The sequence below is a fragment of the Lagopus muta genome, chromosome 1, assembly GCF_023343835.1.
Source record: "Lagopus muta isolate bLagMut1 chromosome 1, bLagMut1 primary, whole genome shotgun sequence".
NCBI lineage: Eukaryota > Metazoa > Chordata > Aves > Galliformes > Phasianidae > Lagopus > Lagopus muta.
In genome coordinates this window covers 70,749,387-70,769,956 of record NC_064433.1, presented here as the reverse complement: position 1 = coordinate 70,769,956, position 20,570 = coordinate 70,749,387, and the positions used below count along the sequence as shown (strand labels likewise).

The 20,570-nt window shown below is 45.0% G+C and overlaps 1 protein-coding gene across 2 annotated transcripts in view; it reads right to left on the bottom strand.

Moving 5' to 3' along the window:
• Positions 1 to 17,566, bottom strand: part of ETV6 (ETS variant transcription factor 6) — a 132,666-nt gene extending 115,100 nt beyond the window's left edge. Inside the window, exon 1 of one of the 2 annotated variants that reach the window (XM_048952709.1) lies at positions 17,197 to 17,566. In XM_048952709.1, coding sequence (XP_048808666.1) covers positions 17,197 to 17,229 — 33 coding nt within the window. In that variant the 5' untranslated portion in view covers positions 17,230 to 17,566. The remainder of the gene's footprint in view (positions 1 to 17,196) is intronic. The other variant, XM_048952701.1, reaches the window with a different exon arrangement.
• Positions 17,567 to 20,570: the final 3,004 nt, after the last annotated feature.

The following is a 20,570-nucleotide window of genomic DNA, read 5'->3' as shown; positions in this document are numbered from 1 at the left end:
TATTTATTTCCATATAAACTGTAACAGATACAAGGAGTACAATAATATTTTATTCGATAGCGCAAATTCTCAGCTACAAAATACTATTTTTCAACATAGTCACCACCATTAGCTACGCATTTGCACCAGAGACAAACAAGAACCTGGATGCCATGCTTGTAAAAATCTGCAAGGCCATCTGGTCCATGGCTTGCCTTCCATGTTGCTGTTGCCCCTGCTGAAATGCACCACTCGCCCCCCCACTGTGCTCACATCCACTGTTTTGTCTCCATAAATGTTAAGCGAGCATCAATGAACATCAACACATACGATTTTTTTTCCACATGGAAGAATTCAATGACACACTGTTGCTTTATACACACTTCCATGTCAGATGCCATTTTGTCAGACTGCCCCTCTGCTACCATCCGTCACATAGTAACAAAATGTAATGGAACACTGGCAGGAAGGTTCAGCCTCAACTGCTGTACCACCAACATCCACCTCTGATGCTGCTGGCCAACATAATAAAACAGGAGGCATTACTTTCAGATCAGCCCTTGTATTTCAGAGAAATATAGAGGGTACCACAGTCATTCAGCAGGGCTTGCATGGAAGCTACCTTTCTAAATCAGGTATTTTTGTTTTTACATAATTTGGTTCCATCAAAATAAATAAATAAATAAAACCCTTTCTTTCAGATGTTTAGGAATTGTTCTTGATGATTACAGTGTTCCAAGAAATATCTGTAAATAGCCAAGCCTTCTAGCTCAGGTTTCTTTTCTAATCTAAAAAATAAAAATAAAAAAAATTAATCACTAGACCTCTTTGCTGCCTGGTACCAGCTGTGATTCTATCCATGTTGAACAGGTCTGCAGTACTACTAGTCCATCATCACGTTACCTATGAATGGAGCACAGTTGTCTATGGAGAAGTGAGAGAAGGAAATCATATCCCCAGGATGTCACCAGAGACAAAACCAAGAAAGGTGAGCACTGTAAATATGCGAGAAAACAATTTAACTACAAATGAAGATTTCTTCCAATACATGCAAAGAACTGATAATAGAATAGCAGTCAGATGAACAAGTGGAAGGTCAGGCTGAATGGTGCTTTGGGTAACCTTATCTAGTGGAAGATGTCCTTGGTCAAGGCAAGAGGTTGGAAGTAGATGATCTTCAAAGATCCCCTCTAACCTAAACTATTCCATGATACTATGAATGAAAGATGGGTGGATAGCAGCCAACCAACCTAATAAAGTAGCTGCTGCACCAGTCTCATACTTGTCTCCTGTGAAATGAGAAACATTCAGGAGATTTCTCAGACAAGAATGAAGAGGGGAAAAAAAATGAACACATCCAAAGTATGTGAGCCTAGTTTTCCAACTTACACATAATACAGAGGCTTGGGAGAAAAATATGACTCCATGTGATGCACTGAGATGGGGCAGTTAGGCAGCCTTTCATCACAGCCAGCATCCATCCCCTTCTCCTTTCTCTCCCATCAACAATGTACACACATCTAGGAGAGCTGACTTATCGAGGCAAGATCAGCCTTAAAATCTGCCAGGCCTCAAATTGTGAAGTCTTGACCTGGTGCTGGAGAGAAGGCAGGTAATCAGGCAGTGAGTCACATCTTGCAGCTGCAGGGAAGCAGCAAAGAGGCTGCTGTCCACTGCTCAAGTGTAATAATGGTCAGCAAGTAGTATCCCTCCCAAACCATCTGCCTATATGACAGACATCCAGCAGACTCAAGTCAGAGCATCTGTACAGCTGTAGGCAGTCACCAGCCTCACTTGAAGCTAGACATGGAATGGGGACAGCTAGTTGGACTGGGAGTTGAGAACAAAATAAATTCTGAGGGTCTACCACCTGCCTGTCTGGCAGGTGTCATAGGGAGGATGTAAAACACTGGTTTAAAACATGCAATGGACTCCTGTCGCAGCCTCCCTCTGGCCTTCAATTTAACATATTAAAAGAAAGAGTAAAGCTACTTAGTACTGCACCATTTCCTATTTTTGTTGCTGTTTGTACAGTCACCTGCAAAGCTAATGAGAAACTGTCACTATTAGAAAATGTCTAATTTCTGAGGGAAAGGTGTTGCTTCAGTCAACTTCCTTGAGTCTAGAAAAACAAATTAAGAATGGAATTCTTAAATGCTGATTCATTCCACTTTGTACAAGAATACCTCAAAATAAAAACAAAAGAAACTGACTTTCCTCTTCGCAAATGCTTAGGAATTTGACCAGACTTCCAAGTTTTCTTAACCAATGACATTTTTTTTCATCCCACATTTGAACTCTTGGAAAAGGAGTTATTTAAAAAGCAATAATATTACCTGTGTATCAAGTCCCTCAGCTAGCTATGAGCTGAAAAGCACTATTTCACACTAAAATCTAGACAAATCTCCTTGCTGGGGTAAGATAAGCTGACAGCTCAACAGTTCTACATTGTAGAATTTTTAGTATTAATTTTCATTAAATTTTTAATTCACTATCCTGGACATGGGTGAGACCTACTTTCACGCATGAACCACCAGACCAGTACCTTTGAGAGTCTTCTAATAAGAGTTCAAAACAGAAGGTTTAAAAAACAAAAAAACATGAACTGCCCGAAAACCACATCCAGGCACTGTTAAATCATGTGTTCTACTGACTGTAATCCAGCAACATTAATTATACCGGTAGGGGTTACAGTAAGATCACTATAAATTACTCGTGCTACAAAGGCACAAACAGTTTCTACTGAAGATCAGATTCCATTTTGCTAGGCATTACGCTTTATGGAGGGGCAATCACATTAAATGACTTCAAGGTCACAGAACACGAAGCAGCAGAGCAGAGACTGAACTAAAGCCTTCTGTACCTCTGTATAATACCTTTAACCCAAACCTATTCTTCCTGTCCAGGATAATGCATACATGTGCCAGGCTGGCAAATTTTTACAATCACATCACAAGGCTAGCATAGAAGATTTACGAAAAATAAACTAAGACCTATGAGCTGGCCTAGTTTTCAATAGAAAAGATGTCACAAACACCCTTCATGCCAAAGCTAATACAAGGCATACATTGAGTTCACAGGAAAGCTGTGGTGATGTGGCTCACGAAGAGCTAGCATTTATGGGCTGAATGCATAACTTCCATGTTTTCCATGTTTCAGGGATACAGTTTTAAATGATAATTGAAACTCTGAAATGACCTCTTGATTAGGCACATGGGATGAACTTCCTCCCCTGACCCAGAGAAGCTTCACGCTTTGATGCACGGTTAAGCAGGTCCAGTCTGTCTGTCAGCCCTGGCAGTACAGAGTAGCATAAATTTGCAATCATAAAGCAGGAGGGGGGTAGAGTTTGCTGTTCACAGTCTTCCTCAGAAGACTCAATACATGCAAGCACCTTCTCATATTAAAGCAGTATTCTTCTACAATTAAGGCTAAAAGGCACAGCTAAGGTATGTGCAGAAATGCAAAACAAGCCACAGCACAGTTGGAAATCCACAGATGTCAGGCAGCTGTGCCGATAGCAGAAGGTTCCTTCGTACCTCCAGGCAACACCTCTACTCTTCATGCCCATGCTGCTTGAGATGCTTGGCCTCTGCTGGTATCAGAAAAGGGAAAATGGTTTCTTAACAAAGAATGACATTTTAACAGCCAAAAGTTAACACTGACCAGTTTTCCTGAAGTTACTCTGTTGAGTCTAAAGGGACAGTCCTTGTAATGAAAACGGGTGGGAATCTTTAAGAGCTTTGGTTGTGATTTCAAGTGACATGCATCTAGCCAAAGCCTTACCCAGGATTTCATCAGCACATTAATCCCAGATCAACTGGCACCGCCACTAAAAACATGTGCCCTGCCCTCCTGTACCCATCTCCATGTGCTAGCACAGGCTGTTCACCTTAATCCAGACCTACTGCCCTATCCAGCACATGGCTGCACAAACATCCGTGCCAGCACAAGGGAGGAGGAAGAGGAAGGGTGGGACAGATCCTGCATGGAGCTACCACCTTATCCTGAACAAACGTCCTCAAACTACTTCTGCAGCAAAATAACAATGATGCACTGTCGTAATGCCTCTAAAGAATAGTTAGAGACCCCCATCAAAGAAATCAACTAAACATCAGCCTGGAGCTGGACATGGCAAATATTCCTTCACAGACATTACCCAAGGAAGGAGGGAAGGTGTGACTCCATACCACAAAAGAATGCAAGAACTTGCAGACCCAGTGAAGGATGAATATCCAGGCTGCCTGGTCTAGTCATAACTTTCCCTTGCCTACTGTATCTTGACTCTTCTTCGTAACATGCTAAGATCTCCACTTCTAGTTGTACCAAACCCCTGTGTGCTTCAGAAGGAAACAGTTCTATACAGAAGCCCTCACCAAACAGCTTACAGCCCAACAAGGTAGCCTGCAATGTCCTACCTGCACTTACTGCTAACAAAGAGGGCAGAATTTCAGGAGAATAACCATAAAAAGGGAATTGACAGAGCATGTAAGTAAGAGCCAAAACAGGAGACTAGACACTAGTTGACCATGAGAGAAACAGATGTCTCAGCACAAATGACTCGTGTCTGGAAAAATGTTTGGTTTCTAGGGCTTCTTAACAAGCTACAGCCAGCAGAATTAACAATGGATGACAGTGAGACCTGAGTGCAAGAAATGGAGAGAAGGATGTTAATGACCTGGCCACACGAGCAGCCTGCTACTTCTGCACATTGAGATCTGAGCATTGCCCTTTCATTTAAGGCAAATGCTATGCAAGCCAGCAGCAATGGGAAGTCAGAAAGGTTACGATTACCCTTTCATCTAACAAGCTGTTAAGAAACCAAAGTTAAGGTACTTTTCGTTAATGGTCTACACCACTCCTAGTTTACCACTGTATTGCCATATAGGTTATCAAACCCTAGTTTTTTTTCCACTGGGAAGAAAACATCAGATGGAGACTATCATCACTTTTTAAAACCAGGTGTATCATTTAACTCCTGTTTCAAGTAACTTGAAGAACAAAAGGACCTTGCAATTACCAAAGGCTGTGTTTTCCCAGTTATTTTGCCATCACTATTTTCAGAGCTGGGCTTCAGTGACGTGAAAGAAAAGGTAAAAAACTTAAGCTACTTGGGGAAAAAAAAACACAGTGTGGAGTCTGTACATGAATGAGCATTTGGAAATACAACAAAGGAGGAGGCAGAGCACCAAAAAAGGCTGACATCAGAAAATTTAGCCCTGCTTCACCCAGACTAAAAATACAGTGGCATTACAGAGTGCACAGTTAACTGCTTGTTTGTTCACAGCCATTGTTTCAAGCACCCAGTTCTACGATGCCTCAACAAGATTGATATCCAAAGCCTAAGTCTGAATAGGAAAACCAAAAGTCAAAAACTTGAGTGCAGTGCAAACAGATATCAGATGTCATAAATTAAAGATAATCCACAGAACTCAGGCAAACAAGATACTCCTTGACCAGAGGACCGCATAATTACTGTGCTCTCACACTGAACTGGGAAAGCTTACATATGTGAGTCTGCATGTGGCACATGGACATACTGTAATTCTGCATGAAATTATAAAATTACGTTCCTTGTGTTTAACACTGGACAACAAAATTCCCTCACCTACCAGTGTCTTTTGAGAATATTTCCAGGGCTTTTTTATTATACCCATGTTGGTAGCAGGTGTAACATTTCAGATGTTCAGGCTGTGTGGTCAAGGAGGAGCCCATGGCAAGGGGACAGCAAGTTAGGTGGCACTTCAAGGCTGGCTTGCTTACATGTCAGCTGGAGGACTTGGCAGAGGACACACGTATTTGCAGGTTTTTGGTTGTTTTTTTTTTTCTTTTAGCCAGCTTTGTAGTTTTAATTGTTCACTAACTGCATTAGCGCAAGACAAGCATGATTTGGAAAATAGTTGACCTGTGCCAAAGGAAAACTTTTTGTCCACACAGGGTCCCGCGAAAAGATCCTGTCTACCAGCTTACTCATTTCTTAATCATTAGTGTAGAAAAATGAAGTCTAGGCACTTGGTAAATAACACTTCCTCCTCAATTTTCTCAGCTGTTAGGAACCTAAAAAGAAGAGTCAAGGGATAAAAAGCAAAAAGACCAAACTATCAAATTAAATATTCACTCCAAAGCAGGTTGCACGCATGCTGACAGCATAAATTAATGGAAGTGCTGGACCTGTCCCTGTATTGTATAACACCTGTTCATCAGCAATACAGTCATCAGCTGCTTGTTTGTCATCCAAACAAACGCATCCTCATCTTGCAAAGAACTGTGTTCACTTGTCCCTTATCAACCATCAGAAGAGGTGTGGCTGACACAGCACGTAGCATTTGGATTATCTAAGAATCTAATTATTTTTTCCACCCCCTATCAGCCAAATCTTGAGAAGAACCTAGAGAAATAAAACAGGTCAAAGCCCTTTGTGCCAATAAATGGCATCACAGCTCAGGAGGAGAATCAAGGACAGGAAAATCCCCAAGAGTGTTCTGGAACAACATTCACTGAGAAGTACTTCATAATCTGAAGAACATTCATCTCATGAATTTCAGATGGTCAGGCTGCCTCTGCTGAGGAAATATCAAAACAATAGCAAGAAACAGAGCAGAAGGCCTGATTCATGTGAGCGGTTTTCTCAACTACTACTTTTCCATCTGTCAGAGGTACCAGTGGAAAGCGCAGCATCAAAGTATGAGAAGCCTAAATGAAAACAGAAATACAGTAAGTCTGGTCAGACCAAGGGTCTGCGAAAGCAGCACCACATCTCCAGTAACAGCCAGTAAGAAATGCTCAGGGCAAGAACATAAGAGACAAACTCTCTCTTGCATGCTCCTCCAGCAATGCATAAACTTGGTGTTTTCTGAGCCAAGGACTGCATCTTTATCTTTGCAATTCGTGGCCTCACATAGATTCAATCTAATAAAAAACCATCTACTGAAAAGCATCTCCTTTTTGGTCCTGCATTGTAACTTCTGGCAGTAAATTTGATAGCTTCACTGTATGAGGTGTATGCTGGATATTTCCATTTGATCCACTTAGTTTGCTGGATTTCTCTAACAAAAAATAACTATTCTTGATTCAGCTTCTCTTTGCCTATTAAGACCTTCGTAAGAGAATGTTCACAATTTTCACAGGACTCTTCAACAGGCCCCAGTGTGGAGTTCCTGTCACAGCAAACTCCTTCCTTTTCCTTCTTAAATCCCTCACTTCCAATCCCACCCTATTTCCTTTGCTCCTGTTTTCCTTCCTCCATTAACTTAAGAAATTTGCTACAGTCCCATAGACTTGCTATAGTCCCACAGATTGCTTAGAGCAGGTAACTAGAAACATGGACACCAGATCCACGTTTGGTTCCAACAGCTACCTATCTATCCAGGCATAGAGGGCCATCCCATGTGAAAGCCTGTACCTTGCAGCAATGCTGAGTAAATTTCTGTGTATTTAGCTTATGAAGACAGATGAGCTCAGAGCAGCACAGGCATGGAGCTCTGATGCAAATCAAGACAGTAGCTTCAGCCTTGAAATGCTTGCTTACATAGCCTCTTTCATCACCATACAACCCTTCACCTCTTAGGCAGCAGCAGCAGGATTGCAAGGTACTCAGCCAGTACTCACCCCATTAGCGTGAAGGGAGACCACTAGCAACAGCACTGACCGACCTAAGGATCACAGAATGTCCCAAGAGAGCAGTGAGAAGGGGAGTCTCAGGCAGGCAGCAGGCAAACGAGCCTGAGGAGACCATGCAGGGAGAGCATGGTGTTATTTTTCTGCAACTCTAAGTGCCAAGGAACTGTGTGAAGACACTCAGCTCCACACTAATGAAGAAGGGCAATCACAGCTCCCTCTTACTGAAAGGAAACTGGCTGCAGCAACACATTAAAACACTGAGCTAATGGAGCCTTTCAAGTACCTTTGAAAACATACACCTATACTAGAGGATGAATGCTAAAATCTGTTCCTTCAAAGGTTTTTTTTTTAGAGTTTTTGTTTCATTTGCAACCTTAAAGCTTGTTCTGCATCTATGATGCCTTCCTCTATTGTCTGCAAAGCCAAATATTGAGGCTGGAGAAATACCCCTAGTGTCAGCTCATTTTCTATTGCTTTGGCCCTACGTTGCTAATGAAGACAGGTCATACCACTAACCATTAAAAGAAAAATCACAACGAAGGATAACCAGAGGAAGCCAGAAAAAGTTCCTAATGCTGTATTTCTAACCCACTTCATTTAAATGTGAACCTAAACAAGTGCACTGAGATCCAGTCATAGCTATAACAAACAAACAAAAAAAGGAAATTTAAAGGTAAATACCAAGTACAAAACTATACTAAAGCATGAATAAAAGTCATATCATTTCAACCAGTGGGACCCACTGTCGTACACCTAAGCCCAAGCCTGCCACACAATCAAGACTGCTGTAGACAACAGACACAGAGAATATTTTCTTCTTTTTATTTAGCCAATATACCCATTACAAAGCTGGAAAATGCTCTGGAGCTGCAGAAATGGAAGGCTTGTTTTCTTACTCCTGTCAATAAATAAATACAAGGGGTGAGGAACTAAATACCTCACTAAATCATCAAGACAAGCAATCAGTGCAATCATAAAAAAAAAAAAAAAAAAAACACAAAAACTATTTGCTTAAAAAGAAAACTTGAATCAATTTAAAAATATGTCAGAATGTACCAGATGCTTCATTTTCAAGTACAAATATCAATTTATTTATTTAAGATCACTTTTAATTCTTAGGGTTTGGGGGACACAAAAGGTGGTTGTACATGTAACTACATTTCACTGCAAAGCCAAATACAGTCTATCATAAATAGCATGTTAAAAAATAAAAAATCAATCACTCATCAAACAAAGTAATTCATTATTTCCCAAAATCAAAAGATTTAACAAAAAGCTAAGGAAAACTATGAAGTTATGTAATTACTTACACAGATACTTATGAACACTATAGGTTAGCAGAAAGGAGAGCTAGATGTAGGCTAAAGACCATGTTTAGCTGCACATCAGTGCTTTAATGGCCCTCCACAGATATGAATCAGTCTTACTTTAAGACAAATAATAAAGTACACATGCAAAACTATCAAAACTGATTTGTAAATCAATTCCTCTCCTCGCTGCTTAAAAAAATTCACAAAGGTCTGTACAAAGGACAGCACTTCTTTACAAATGAGATGGTTCTGCAACTGCTCACAGCATTTGGCCAAGTAGCAAAGCAGCAGCTCCTGTCCCCATCCCTGCAGCCTCCAGCAGGGACACCATTAGTTGCACATGTGGAAAAAAAAGAGTTAATTCTTCAGAACCACATTTCATAAGGGTGATAATGGGAACTGTGGGACCTTTGGAAAAGCACAGTTCAACCTGCACTTGGCTCCTGGAAGTAAACAATGTCTGTCCCTCAAAACCAGTAAACTTCTGTTTTTCAGCACTAAGCAGCAATTCCCCTTCCTTGTATTCCCTGAAGGTTTTCCCCTTTTTCATTTGAATCTGAATAATTAAAGCAACAAAACCAATCTCTTGCTACTCCAAGCAATCCAGACTTTACAGGATCCTCGAAGACTCACAGACAGATTCTTCTTCAGCTCTCTTCACAAATAACAAGTGCTCTTGAAATCAAGACTGTTAGGGGTTGAGACAGAGACTTCAGAAACAACTTGGAGGAGACTAATAACTACTTGAGACCAGCTTTATAGTTTGCAGAATTTTACACTGGAGCATCTACATGCTTGTATAATATCAGAGCATGCCTGCCTTGCCTGCGATCTTGTCTCTAAAGGATAAGAAGTCCATTTCAGGAAAGTCTTAATAGAAAAAGCAATCTTCTCCCATGGTAATTACAGGGTTTTTTTCCCCCCATAAAAGCTGTCAGGATTAAAATCTTCTATGTATTCCTCTACCCACTTTTTAAAATCCATTTGTATTTACAGCCTCTGCAGCATCCTGCAGCAGTGAGTTCCATAATTTAACACAGATGGAAGAACTTGTTTCAAACTTGCTCAGTGGTAATTTCATTGCTTGTGTAGTTGTGTACTATCAGGTAATTGCTCCCCATACACTACTACTGGGTGATTTTATAGATCTCTATTATATCGCCCTCAGCAGTCTCCTTTTCCAAACTGAGTCATTTGAAGAGTCACAGGCAATTTAGCTTCTCTTCCTATGGAAGGTTCCCCAGGCTTTTCATCAACTTCACTACACATTTCTGTTTATTTTCCAGTGCCACTACAAGCCCTCTTAATAATCAGTAAAATATGCTATAACCAGAACCAACACACAGTATGAATTCAAAATGCAATATACAGATCTCTTCTGTTTTGTTCTCGGTTCCTTTACTGCTACAGGTTTAATTGCCTGTTTGACCTCTAGCTGAAACCTGAGCTCATTTTCCCTTTCATTTCTCCACAGAATTGTTTCCTAAAATCGGGAAAAAAATAAGGCCTATCAGCAGACAAACCAAGATCAATAGCACAGGACTAGCTCAAGGAGACCTCACTGTTTCTGTTAAGCAGAAGAGCCATGAAAGCACCCTGCTCAAAACTGCCAGGGGGAAAAGAAAAACTGGAAATACCTCACTTCATCCTTCTCTGAGCCTGCAGAGCCCAGCTACTGTCCATGAGCATGACCAAGCCGGCTGTATATACTATTAATTCCCCCTAATAGTGCTTTGAGGTTTAAGAGAAGTTGTGATTTATCTCATCTGGGAGGTAACAAAAGCCAGCACATGGTCAGCCAATGGTGGTTCTGATGATTCAGCTGGAGTGGGGTGACTTGCTAAGGCATTATCTTCACGGTGTTTGAGCCCAGTGTTTACAGGGCAACACACTATATACAACCCAGGCCACATACCATGAAATATTTTACAGCTTATAACTTTCTTCCCCTGGAAGCTACTCCTACACTTTCCCCAAATCCTCTTCCAGTGAGCCTGTTCACTGAACTCATTTGACAGTGCAACAACCACTCAGACTGTCATCTGAGGAGAGCATTTTATCTCTACCAGCACCCCGGTTCTTGTAACTTCCCAGTATCCTGGGACACAGCAGGATCCTTGTCCCTCTGTGAAAAAACCTCAGCCCTTCTCTTCCTCACCTCCACAGTCACAGCAGCTACATGTGCCCACACCAGGCTGTCCACTTTTAAACTGGAGAAAGCTGGTCCTCTAGAGCTGTGGTGAGGCCCCAGACCAGAGCCACCACTAAGGGCAGCTCACCACTGACATCCTATTGGCTCTACAGGCTTCAAGCTGCACGTCAGTGGGGCTCACTGAAAATCTCCCAATCACCCCTTGCTGATGTGGCATCAAGGACCCATCTGCTGGGAAGCGATTCTTCCAGTGTCTTCCATTGACAAACAGGAGAGCAGATGCCTTGCCCCAGAGTTTCTGGCTCCTCAAATCTTACTGCCTGTAATGTCCAACCCCAGACAAATTTGAGAAGATCTGGTTTCCGTGTGCTTTTATATACAGGGCAGACTCAACGAAAAGAACTTGCCGTTCAAGGGGGAGAGTACTGTGGCAATGTTCTGCAGTTCTGCTCTAACAGGAAGAAAAAAAAAGGAGACATCTGTCAAAAGGTGTAATCCCAGCAAAGACACCAGGTGAGTTCCAAGAGAGTGGGAAGGAGCTCCCCAACACTGCTGTTGTATTGGGTTTACTCCATTCAACATTCAAGCACATCAGCAGAGTTTCACAGCGCACCATTAACGATGGAGACTTACTTTACAGCAAGCCCTTTTAAGGGGAAAAAAAGGAGAACAAAAGAAAATGCAGTTTGCAGATTCTGAATGCCTCACCCTAACTGGATAATTCTATCCCTGAATTCTGGTAGTACTATCTCTGGCATTTTATTAAACATTTCATTTATCTGGTAGAACTCCAAGCTCCTGGATTTCCAGAGGTTCCCATGTACAATTCAGAAAACATTCCTAGTTTCCAGTAATAGATGCTTTGGAGGAGCCCACTGAATTCATAACGGAAAAAAAATCACTTCATCTGCACTTGGTTGAAACACAAACGTTACAAATAATCTCACTTTCTACAACATCCCATCAGTTTTACAGATGCTTCTTTGTTGGTTTCCTCTAGATTTAACTCCCCATTTTAAAAACGAATAATCTCCAAGCTTGCTCAGACCCTACCTGGGCTAGCTGGGAAAAAAAATAAGAATTCACACAACAAGAAATCATTTCCAGTTCCTATCTACAACAGCTTTCCATTTAATTACAGAATTGAAAATCTGAACTCTGCATTTAATATTAGCCAGCTGTTAATGGTTTAACATGCAAAATCCAGCTGTCACATTCAAAGTATTTTTGTGGGGCTATTTAACTCTCTCAGTCACACCCAGCATTACTCTCTGCATTATACACATTTATAAAATGATTTACAATACCATTAATTCCCATGTGCAAACATTCCACAGAACACCGACCAACATAAATAACACTGAGATTACCTGTCTCTCTTTCTTAACCACCTTGTCTCTCTCCAGACCGCCTCAGTGCTGACACTATTTGCAAACTATACAAGGACAACCCTGAAGCAAAGGAAACTGCATGCAGCTTAACAAGGGATAACCTTTGGAAAATCATTTAGATGAAGAATCATTTGTAGTTTTCCTTAAGTTGTATACGCAGTTCACTTTAGAGCTCAGTAGTATTACAGTCAAGAAGCAATATCATCTACCACTGAAAGGCCTAATTCCATTCAAAATGCGTTATTTACTGCTGCTCCAAACATTCCATAAACAAACTTAACTTCAGCTAAGCTTTCCACATTTATTTTCTACCCAATAGTGGCATTTTTGAAAGAAAGAAAGTAAAAAAACCACAACTATCATCTACTTTCAAGTTCCATGTGCTACTAAAGAAATACACAAGGCAAATAGATGTCCTCTGCTCTCCAATAAAATACTGCCTAAAGACAACTCAGTAACACTAGACCCAATACTGGCTAAATTTGGCTTGCATTGTAGTCCTAAAAAATAACCCAGCAAAAGAATCAACTGCCTCAACTCTGCTGTTTAGATGCACAAGAAACTGTGGCAGCCTGTCTTTGCTCTTGTTCTCTCTGGCTGCTTGGAATCATAGAATCACCAATGTTGGAAAAGACCTACAAGAACATCCAGTCCAACCATCTACCTACCACCAGTACTACTCATTCATTCAACCACGTCCACCAACAAAATGTCTAAACATTCCTTGAACACCTCCAGGGTCGGTAACTCCACCACCTCCCTGGGCAGCCCATTCCACTGCCTGACCACTCTTCCAGAAAAGTAGTATTTCCTAACAACCAGCCTGAATCTCCCCTGGTACAGCTTGAGACCATTCCCTCTGGTCCTATCACCAGTTACACGAGAGAAGGGGCTGACCCCAGCTCACGACAACCTCCCTTCAGGTAGTTGTACAGAGCAATCAGGTCTCCCCTGAGCCTCCTCTTCTCCAGACTGAACAATCCCAGCTCCCTCAGCTGCTCCAGACCCCTCATCAGCTTTGTTGCCCTTCTCTGGACCCACTTCAGAACCTCGATGTCTTTCTTGTAGTGAGGGGCCCAAAACTCAAAGCAGTACTTGAGGTGCAGCCTCACCAGGGCTGATACAGAGGGACAATTACTTTCCTGCTCCTGCAAGCAACACAAACCAGGATGCCACTGGCTTTCTTGGTTAACTGGGCACACTGCTGGCTCATGTTCAGCTGAGCATCAACCAATACCCCCAGGTCCATTTTCTCTTCACGGTCTTCCCGCCACTCTGCCCCAAGCCTGTAGCATTGCCTGGGGTTGCTGTAGCCAAAGTGCAGGACCTGACACTTGGTCTTCTTGAACTTCAGCCCACTGTCCTCAGCCCAGCAATCCAGCCCGTCCAGATCCCTCTGCAGGGCCTTGCTACACTCCGGCAGATCAACACATCCTCCCAACTTGGTATCATCTGCAAACTTACTGATGGTGCACCCAATGCCCTTATCCAGGTCATCAATAAAGATACTGAAGAGGACAGGCCCCAGTACCGACCCTTGGGAAAGTTACAAGTTCCCCAACAAAGTGTCAACAGTCAAAACAGACCACCACCACTGCCACCTCACACACTATGTGACTTAAAAATCCAGGAACAAATCAGACCACTCACTCTGCCACTCATTTCTGCAATAAACATCATTGTTTCCATGTTGCGTTACAAATACTTAGCCTCACCACTACCCTGCAGAGATAGGTTCATTATTATTTTATGCCTGTTTCACAGAAAGAGAAAGCAAAGGCCAAAGTGAACATTTTCAGAAGCACTTGCTTATGATTTGCTGCTGCTCTGGGGATACCCAGCTTATGGCACTGAATCACAAATATTCCAAAACAAACACATGCAAAAAAATGCAAACTGCTAATTTTTGGACTGCAGCTCAGAACAATACTACTGGCCAAAAACATGTTGCCCCCGCTTTCCTTTCTCACACAGTAAGCAGATTATGAGGAAACTTTTTGTCAGAAGACTTCACAATGCAAGCTGTCATTGGGAAGTGCTCAAGAACCCAGACAACTTTCTAAAAGGCAGGTGTAACTGTGATTTTACCTTCTGCTTATCACCACTTCTATCAGCAGAGCGTCACTGAACTGCCTCCCTCCAAAAAGCAATTTGAGATGCAAGATACAAAAATACATGTAAATTATCATTAAAGGATCCTCTGTTTAATTGGGGCATTTCAGACCGGGGCTGCTGTTTTAATGGGTTGCCTCCCAGGAAACTGACTTCTTCTATAATGACACAGTGAATAGTAACGACCAGTGTTTAATTGGGACACTGTTAGTAAAATCTAGCTTCAAAGGGATTAAATAGGCTTCTGCAAAGGAGTTAAGTGATTAATCAGATGTTAAATACGTATGTACTTTTATACTGTGGCTTTCTCCTATGCAATGCTACACACTCTGAACTTAACGGGAGTTTTGTCACTGACACTAACACAAGAAGCATCAGCCTCTTAGTAGAGGCTCACCACCAGCCTTGCACACTTGAGCACTGGTGGAACCAGACGTTAAGTGTTGCACTTCTCTCTCGGAGAAAGAAATACATATATACATATCTGCCACAAAGCAAATACATAGCAACATACAATTGCACATACCTACTTGACATGAGCAAAGATACTACTGCAAGTTTATATTGATTACAAGTAGTCAAATCTGTACCAAAATTTCATCACCTCGCAGTTTTCCTAAAACTTAGAGTGCTTCTCCAATAGATAGACTGTGCACTGAGCATCCCAAGCACAAATAGAGCCTGAGCCTTCACTCCCTTCATCAGAGCTTTCCACGGCTCATCGCTCAGCTGCTGGGGAATTTACGGCACAGCCTTGCCCCGTGTTGGGGGAGAAAAATAAAAACAGAAAAAAAATCACCAAAATGCATTCACCATTACCACCTCTGCCAGTTCACAAACCCCTAATGCAAAACCTCAGAGGGAAACTACTTCTCAGAGCAACACAGCGGCTCTGCAGCCATTCTGATAGGCATGGAGCTTGCTCCCATGCCCCAACCCACAGGTTGCAGAAATAATGGCGCGCCCGTACAGTCACACAACTGCTAAGCAGACCCTCCAAAATCTGGGTGCCCACCACAACTGGCTTTTGCTCCATCTGTCTGAAACAAGTGCCCAAAAAGCCAACGGTACTAAGGAAAATCAAACAAAGTTATCCAGAGTGGTTTGAAGAAATGTTATCGGTTGAAATCCACTTTTCTGTCTGAAAGACCTGCTATATTTGAAACTATTAAAACCAGCACCAGGAGATGAGCCAAAAAATTCTCTGCACCCCTTCTAACTGTTTCTTGTGTTCGGATGGCCCCGTATTCACTAGCACTCAGGACAATGCCTTAAGTGCTGCACCTGAATGGCAGCTTCTGCTTAGGCAAAGATTGCTGTGAGAGCCCGCACATGGACAAAACATTCTGAACAGTAAAAATAGGTCCAGACTGCAACGCTTGGAACAGGTCACTTAAAATAGGCATTTCACATTCCGTGTGAACCTGCCTAGTTAAGTGTAATGAAAAAAAATCAGTGGTCAGTCATTTCAAGACTCCAGTACACATTTCCTTGGCTCTCTCCCCACATGGATGCATCCCTCTCCAGACAACTCAGGAACACACTGCACCAAGGCGAGGAAAGGAGCACTTTTTCTGTTCCCAAAACCAGCAGCACTCTTATTGCTGACCCGCTGAGAACAGAAGCCTCCAATTCAAAGCGACCCATCTCCAAAACAAGGAAACGCAACCCACCCCACACTACTTGTCTCTGACGTTCGTCCAGAGATCACACCCGACATTCCCGTGGAAGTTACGAACAAACGCGGCGCAGCTGAATCGCAGTTTCTGCGTGCGGGAGTTTGCTCGGCCAACTGTACGTGCCTGCCTGCGTTAGCGCTGTGCCGCTCTGCAACACGCACACACCGCTCCGTGACCCCATGTGTCCGCCGTGCTGCGGGAAGCCCAGCCGGACCCCGAGGTATGGGACCCGAGAGCACTTAACCCAGAGACAAAACAGAGCCGGGCGCTTCACACCGCAGTCACGCCACAGAACCCGAAAGCCTTCTCGGCCCAAAGGTGTCGAGGGACAAAAAGCGTGGTGCTGACCGCTGCGCCAGGTTCGCTCCCTTCTCCAGGGAACGGGGCGAGCGGCATGGGAGGGGGACGCGGGGGGGGGGGGGGGGGCGCTGCCCTCTGCGGGGTGGGAGGGCGCTGGGTGAGAGGGACGTTGGGGTCTGTCTGCACTGCCCGCGGGGTGCCAAAGGAACACGAAAAGAGGCGAACTAAAAAAAAATTAAATTAAATTAAATTAAATTTAAAAAAAGGTCAAACCAAACAAACAAATAAAAAAAAAAAACCAACAACTCGGGTAATAAAGAATAAAGCCAACCAAACAGAAGGGGAAAGCCGTGCCGTGCCCGCGGGAGCCCCGAGGAGCGCATCCCCTCTCGGCAGGAAACTTTCTCCCAACTTTGCGCCCCGACCCGAGGCACCGCCGCTGCCGTCCCCGCGTGAAACAGCGCGCCGCACCCGCGGGGCCGGCGGCGGGCGCGGAAGGCAGGGGGGCTCGGCCCCCGCCGGAAAAACAAGCAGACACAGACGAGGCGACAAAAAGCAGCAGAAATAAACTAAACCCGGCAAACAAAGCTAAGCGAGGCAGCGTGACACTGAGGCACGGCGGCAGCGGGCGGGGCGGCGGGCCGGCTCGTTACCTTGATGCAGCACTGGGCAGCAGGCTCAGACATCTCTCAAGGAGGAGCTCCGCGCAGCCCAGCGGGCGGCCGGGAACTTCTGGGGCTCTTCCCACCTCCCGTTCCCCCGCCGGCCCCTCAGGAGGAAGTTGCGGCCGCCACCGCGGCCCGCGGAGCTGCCCGGGATCCCCTCCCCGCCGCCGCGCTCCGGGGGGCGCTCGGAAGCTGCCGCCCCCCCGCCGCGCGTGGCCGTGTGCGCGCGTGTGCGGGACCGCGCGTGTGTGAGCGCGCGTGTGCGCGGGGCAGGGGGGGAGAGCGCGAGGCGGGGGGAGGGAGGGAAAGGGCGGGCGCTGCCGCCGCGGCCCCCGCTGCCCACCAGTGTTTTCCTTCCTGGAAGAGAAACCGAAAGGCGGCGCGGGCCCGGCCGGCCGTGCCCCGCCCATGAAGCCGGAGTTTCGGGGGCCCGAAAGTGACGTGAGTTCCCGGCAGCCGGCCCCGCCCCTTAAAGGTGCCGCCGCGGCGCGAAACGGCCGTGAACGGCAGCCGCCCGCGTGCGCCCTGGCGCTGAGGGACAGCCGAGAGGAAGGGGTCTGGGCGGGCGCGGCGGCTGGGGCAGGCGTGCTGCGTTCTGCGCCGCTCCGCCGGGGGGAGGCGGCGCGGAAGGGCCGTTGAGACGCGCCAGCGGGGGCAGAGAACCCGGCGAACGGGTGGAAGGTGCTGAGGGAGGCGGTGAGCGGAACGGCGACGACAACAATGGCCTTTGTTCCGCACGCGGAGCGGCCCCTTTAAGAGCCTGGAAGTGGCACGGGAAGTCCGGGCAGGGCGCAGCAGTGGCTCCGCGCGGTCCTACAGTAGGCGGCGAAGGAGACGAGGAGCCCCGAGTAGGGATGCGGAGGCTGGGGGGGCCTCGCCGCCCCACGCACACTCACTATGGAGAAGGGAGCTCCGCGTTTCCCAAAGAGCGAGCGTGGCGCGACGCCCGGCGCCCAAAGGGAAGCACCGCGCCTTAGCTGGCGTGCTGGGAACGCGGACTCTTTCAGCCCGTATGGCGTGGCCGCGGCGCGGAAGCGCCCGGCTCTGTTTTGTCGGTCGGGTTCCACGCCTCGGGGTCCGGCTGGGCTTCCCGCAGCACGGCGGACACATGGGGTCACGGAGCGGTGTGTGCGTGTTGCAGAGCGGCACAGCGCTAACGCAGGCAGGCGCGTACAGCTGCGCCGCGTTTGTTCGTAACTTCCACGGGAATGTCGGGTGTGATCTCTGGACGAACGTCAGAGACAAGTAGTGTGGGGTGGGTTGCGTTTCCTTGTTTTGGAGATGGGTCGCTTTGAATTGGAGGCTTCTGTTCTCAGCGGGTCAGCAATAAGAGTGCTGCTGGTTTTGGGAACAGAAAAAGTGCTCCTTTCCTCGCCTTGGTGCAGTGTGTTCCCGAGTTGTCTGGAGAGGGATGCATCCATGTGGGGAGAGAGCCAAGGAAATGTGTACTGGAGTCTTGAAACGACTGACCACTGATTTTTTTTCATTACACTTAACTAGACATTTTACATCACGCACAGTGTGTTTGGGGCCATGTGTGAGGTCATAACCCCCCCTTGTTCCTGCTGTTTCTGTGGATATCTCCTGCTCTTCCATCCCAGCCTTCATCACAAGATGTGGTGAGAAAGACTCCAGCTTGCCCAGGACAGGAGGTTGCTAGGATCTGCTAGTAGGCATCCTGGGGCAGGCTGCCGCAGGCCATTTTGCATACCAGGACCAACTAACTCCCTGTGCTCTCTTGCAGCTTGTTACAGCTTCATTTTAAGCAGTCCAGGAAACTAAAAAGGAGGAAGGGAAAATAATATTCTCTCTCAGCTTAGCAACTGATGAGTTCCTAATATAGAGCCAACTCAATAACAGAAATCTTGTCTACCCTGCTCTGCTCAACAGGACTGCACTGCTGGAGAAGAGTCATTGCATCTTGATTGCTTTTATGGTGCAACTCTCTCTGCTATTATTCTCTCTACTTCATCATTGTATGACATTTTCCCTTTCATCCTGTATATGAATACTGCTGGCTTTTCCCAAGTGCTGAGTCATTATTTTGTACCTCATGGCAAGAGAGTTTTGTGATTCCTTATGTTAAATGTAAAAATTAGAGATGGAAAGGACCTGTTAGGTCATCCACTGCACATCCCCACTGGTACTATATTTATAGCACGTGATTGATCCATCCACATTAGTTTTAAGTTATGTAATGGGACTTACACCTCTTCCTTTTGGAGTCTGTTTCATGGTCCAACAGCTCCTGTGGTTGGGAAATTATTTGGTCCATATTTTCATTTGTCCAATTTCACCCAACTATTCCTGGTTATAAATGTATTTTACTACCCTAATTTTTTTTCTTTTATGGCTCTCTGTGCTTTTCACCTAGGTATCACTTCTTTCCTAGCCATTGACATTTGTTCTTTTCATCTCCTTTTTCATCAGTCCCTGCAGCCACTTTGTTACCATCATTGGTCTTTCTTACCCATCTCACACCCAGCCACTTTTAGAAACAGTGTCTTCTCCAGTCCTTTGTGAATGTAGCCAATGCTCCATAATGGTTTGGTCTGTCTGTAAGTTGCCTCACCAGCTTCAAAATTTGTCATCTGCCACTACCGTGAATCAGTGTTATGGACCCTCTTACTCCTCAATATTTCCTCTTGCAATATAATTGTAATCTAATATTGTCCATGACAGTTATGGTGAAGCTGTGTGTCCTGGGTCTAATTTTTTTCTGCCCATGGTTTTGACATGCGTATGTCCACTCTTTCAGGGTTCTCTGGTATCTATGCAAGTTTTCATCCATTTTGATTCCTGTCACTAGTTGCCATCTCCTGAGACCTCAAACTACATGGTCCTGGCTGCTGTGCTGTACAGGAGACAGGAAATGCTGCCACGTCTCCTGGTGAGCAGAATGGTCTGTGGCTGCACACAGTTGCTCCGGGCATATGAGGAGAAAGCTTCTCCAGCTGTCAGCTTCTCTTTAGATCTGTTCTGTATGGAGATTGCCCAGAGCAGAATGGAAGTGCGTTAGCTAATATTAAACCTTGAATGGGCTCCCAGCTGATTTCTTTCCCTCCTACCAAGAGTCTACTGCTTAGCTTACCTACAGGGAGGATCCTGTAGTTCAAAGCAAGATTTATGATCTCACAGAGTCACCTTTCATAGATGCCCTTGCCAGAAATCCCCTAACTTTTTGCTCAAATAGATGGTAGCAATACTAATTCAGGCAAAAGGTAATCTTATTCTGGCCTGTAACGTGACACCAAGTTTCTGCCTTTATTAGGGCTGTCATGGGAAGGGGAGACTGTGGTGTTGGAAGGCAACAGCAGGAAGAGAAAGCTGTAAACTGAAGAACGATCTTTTTGCTTGTAGTG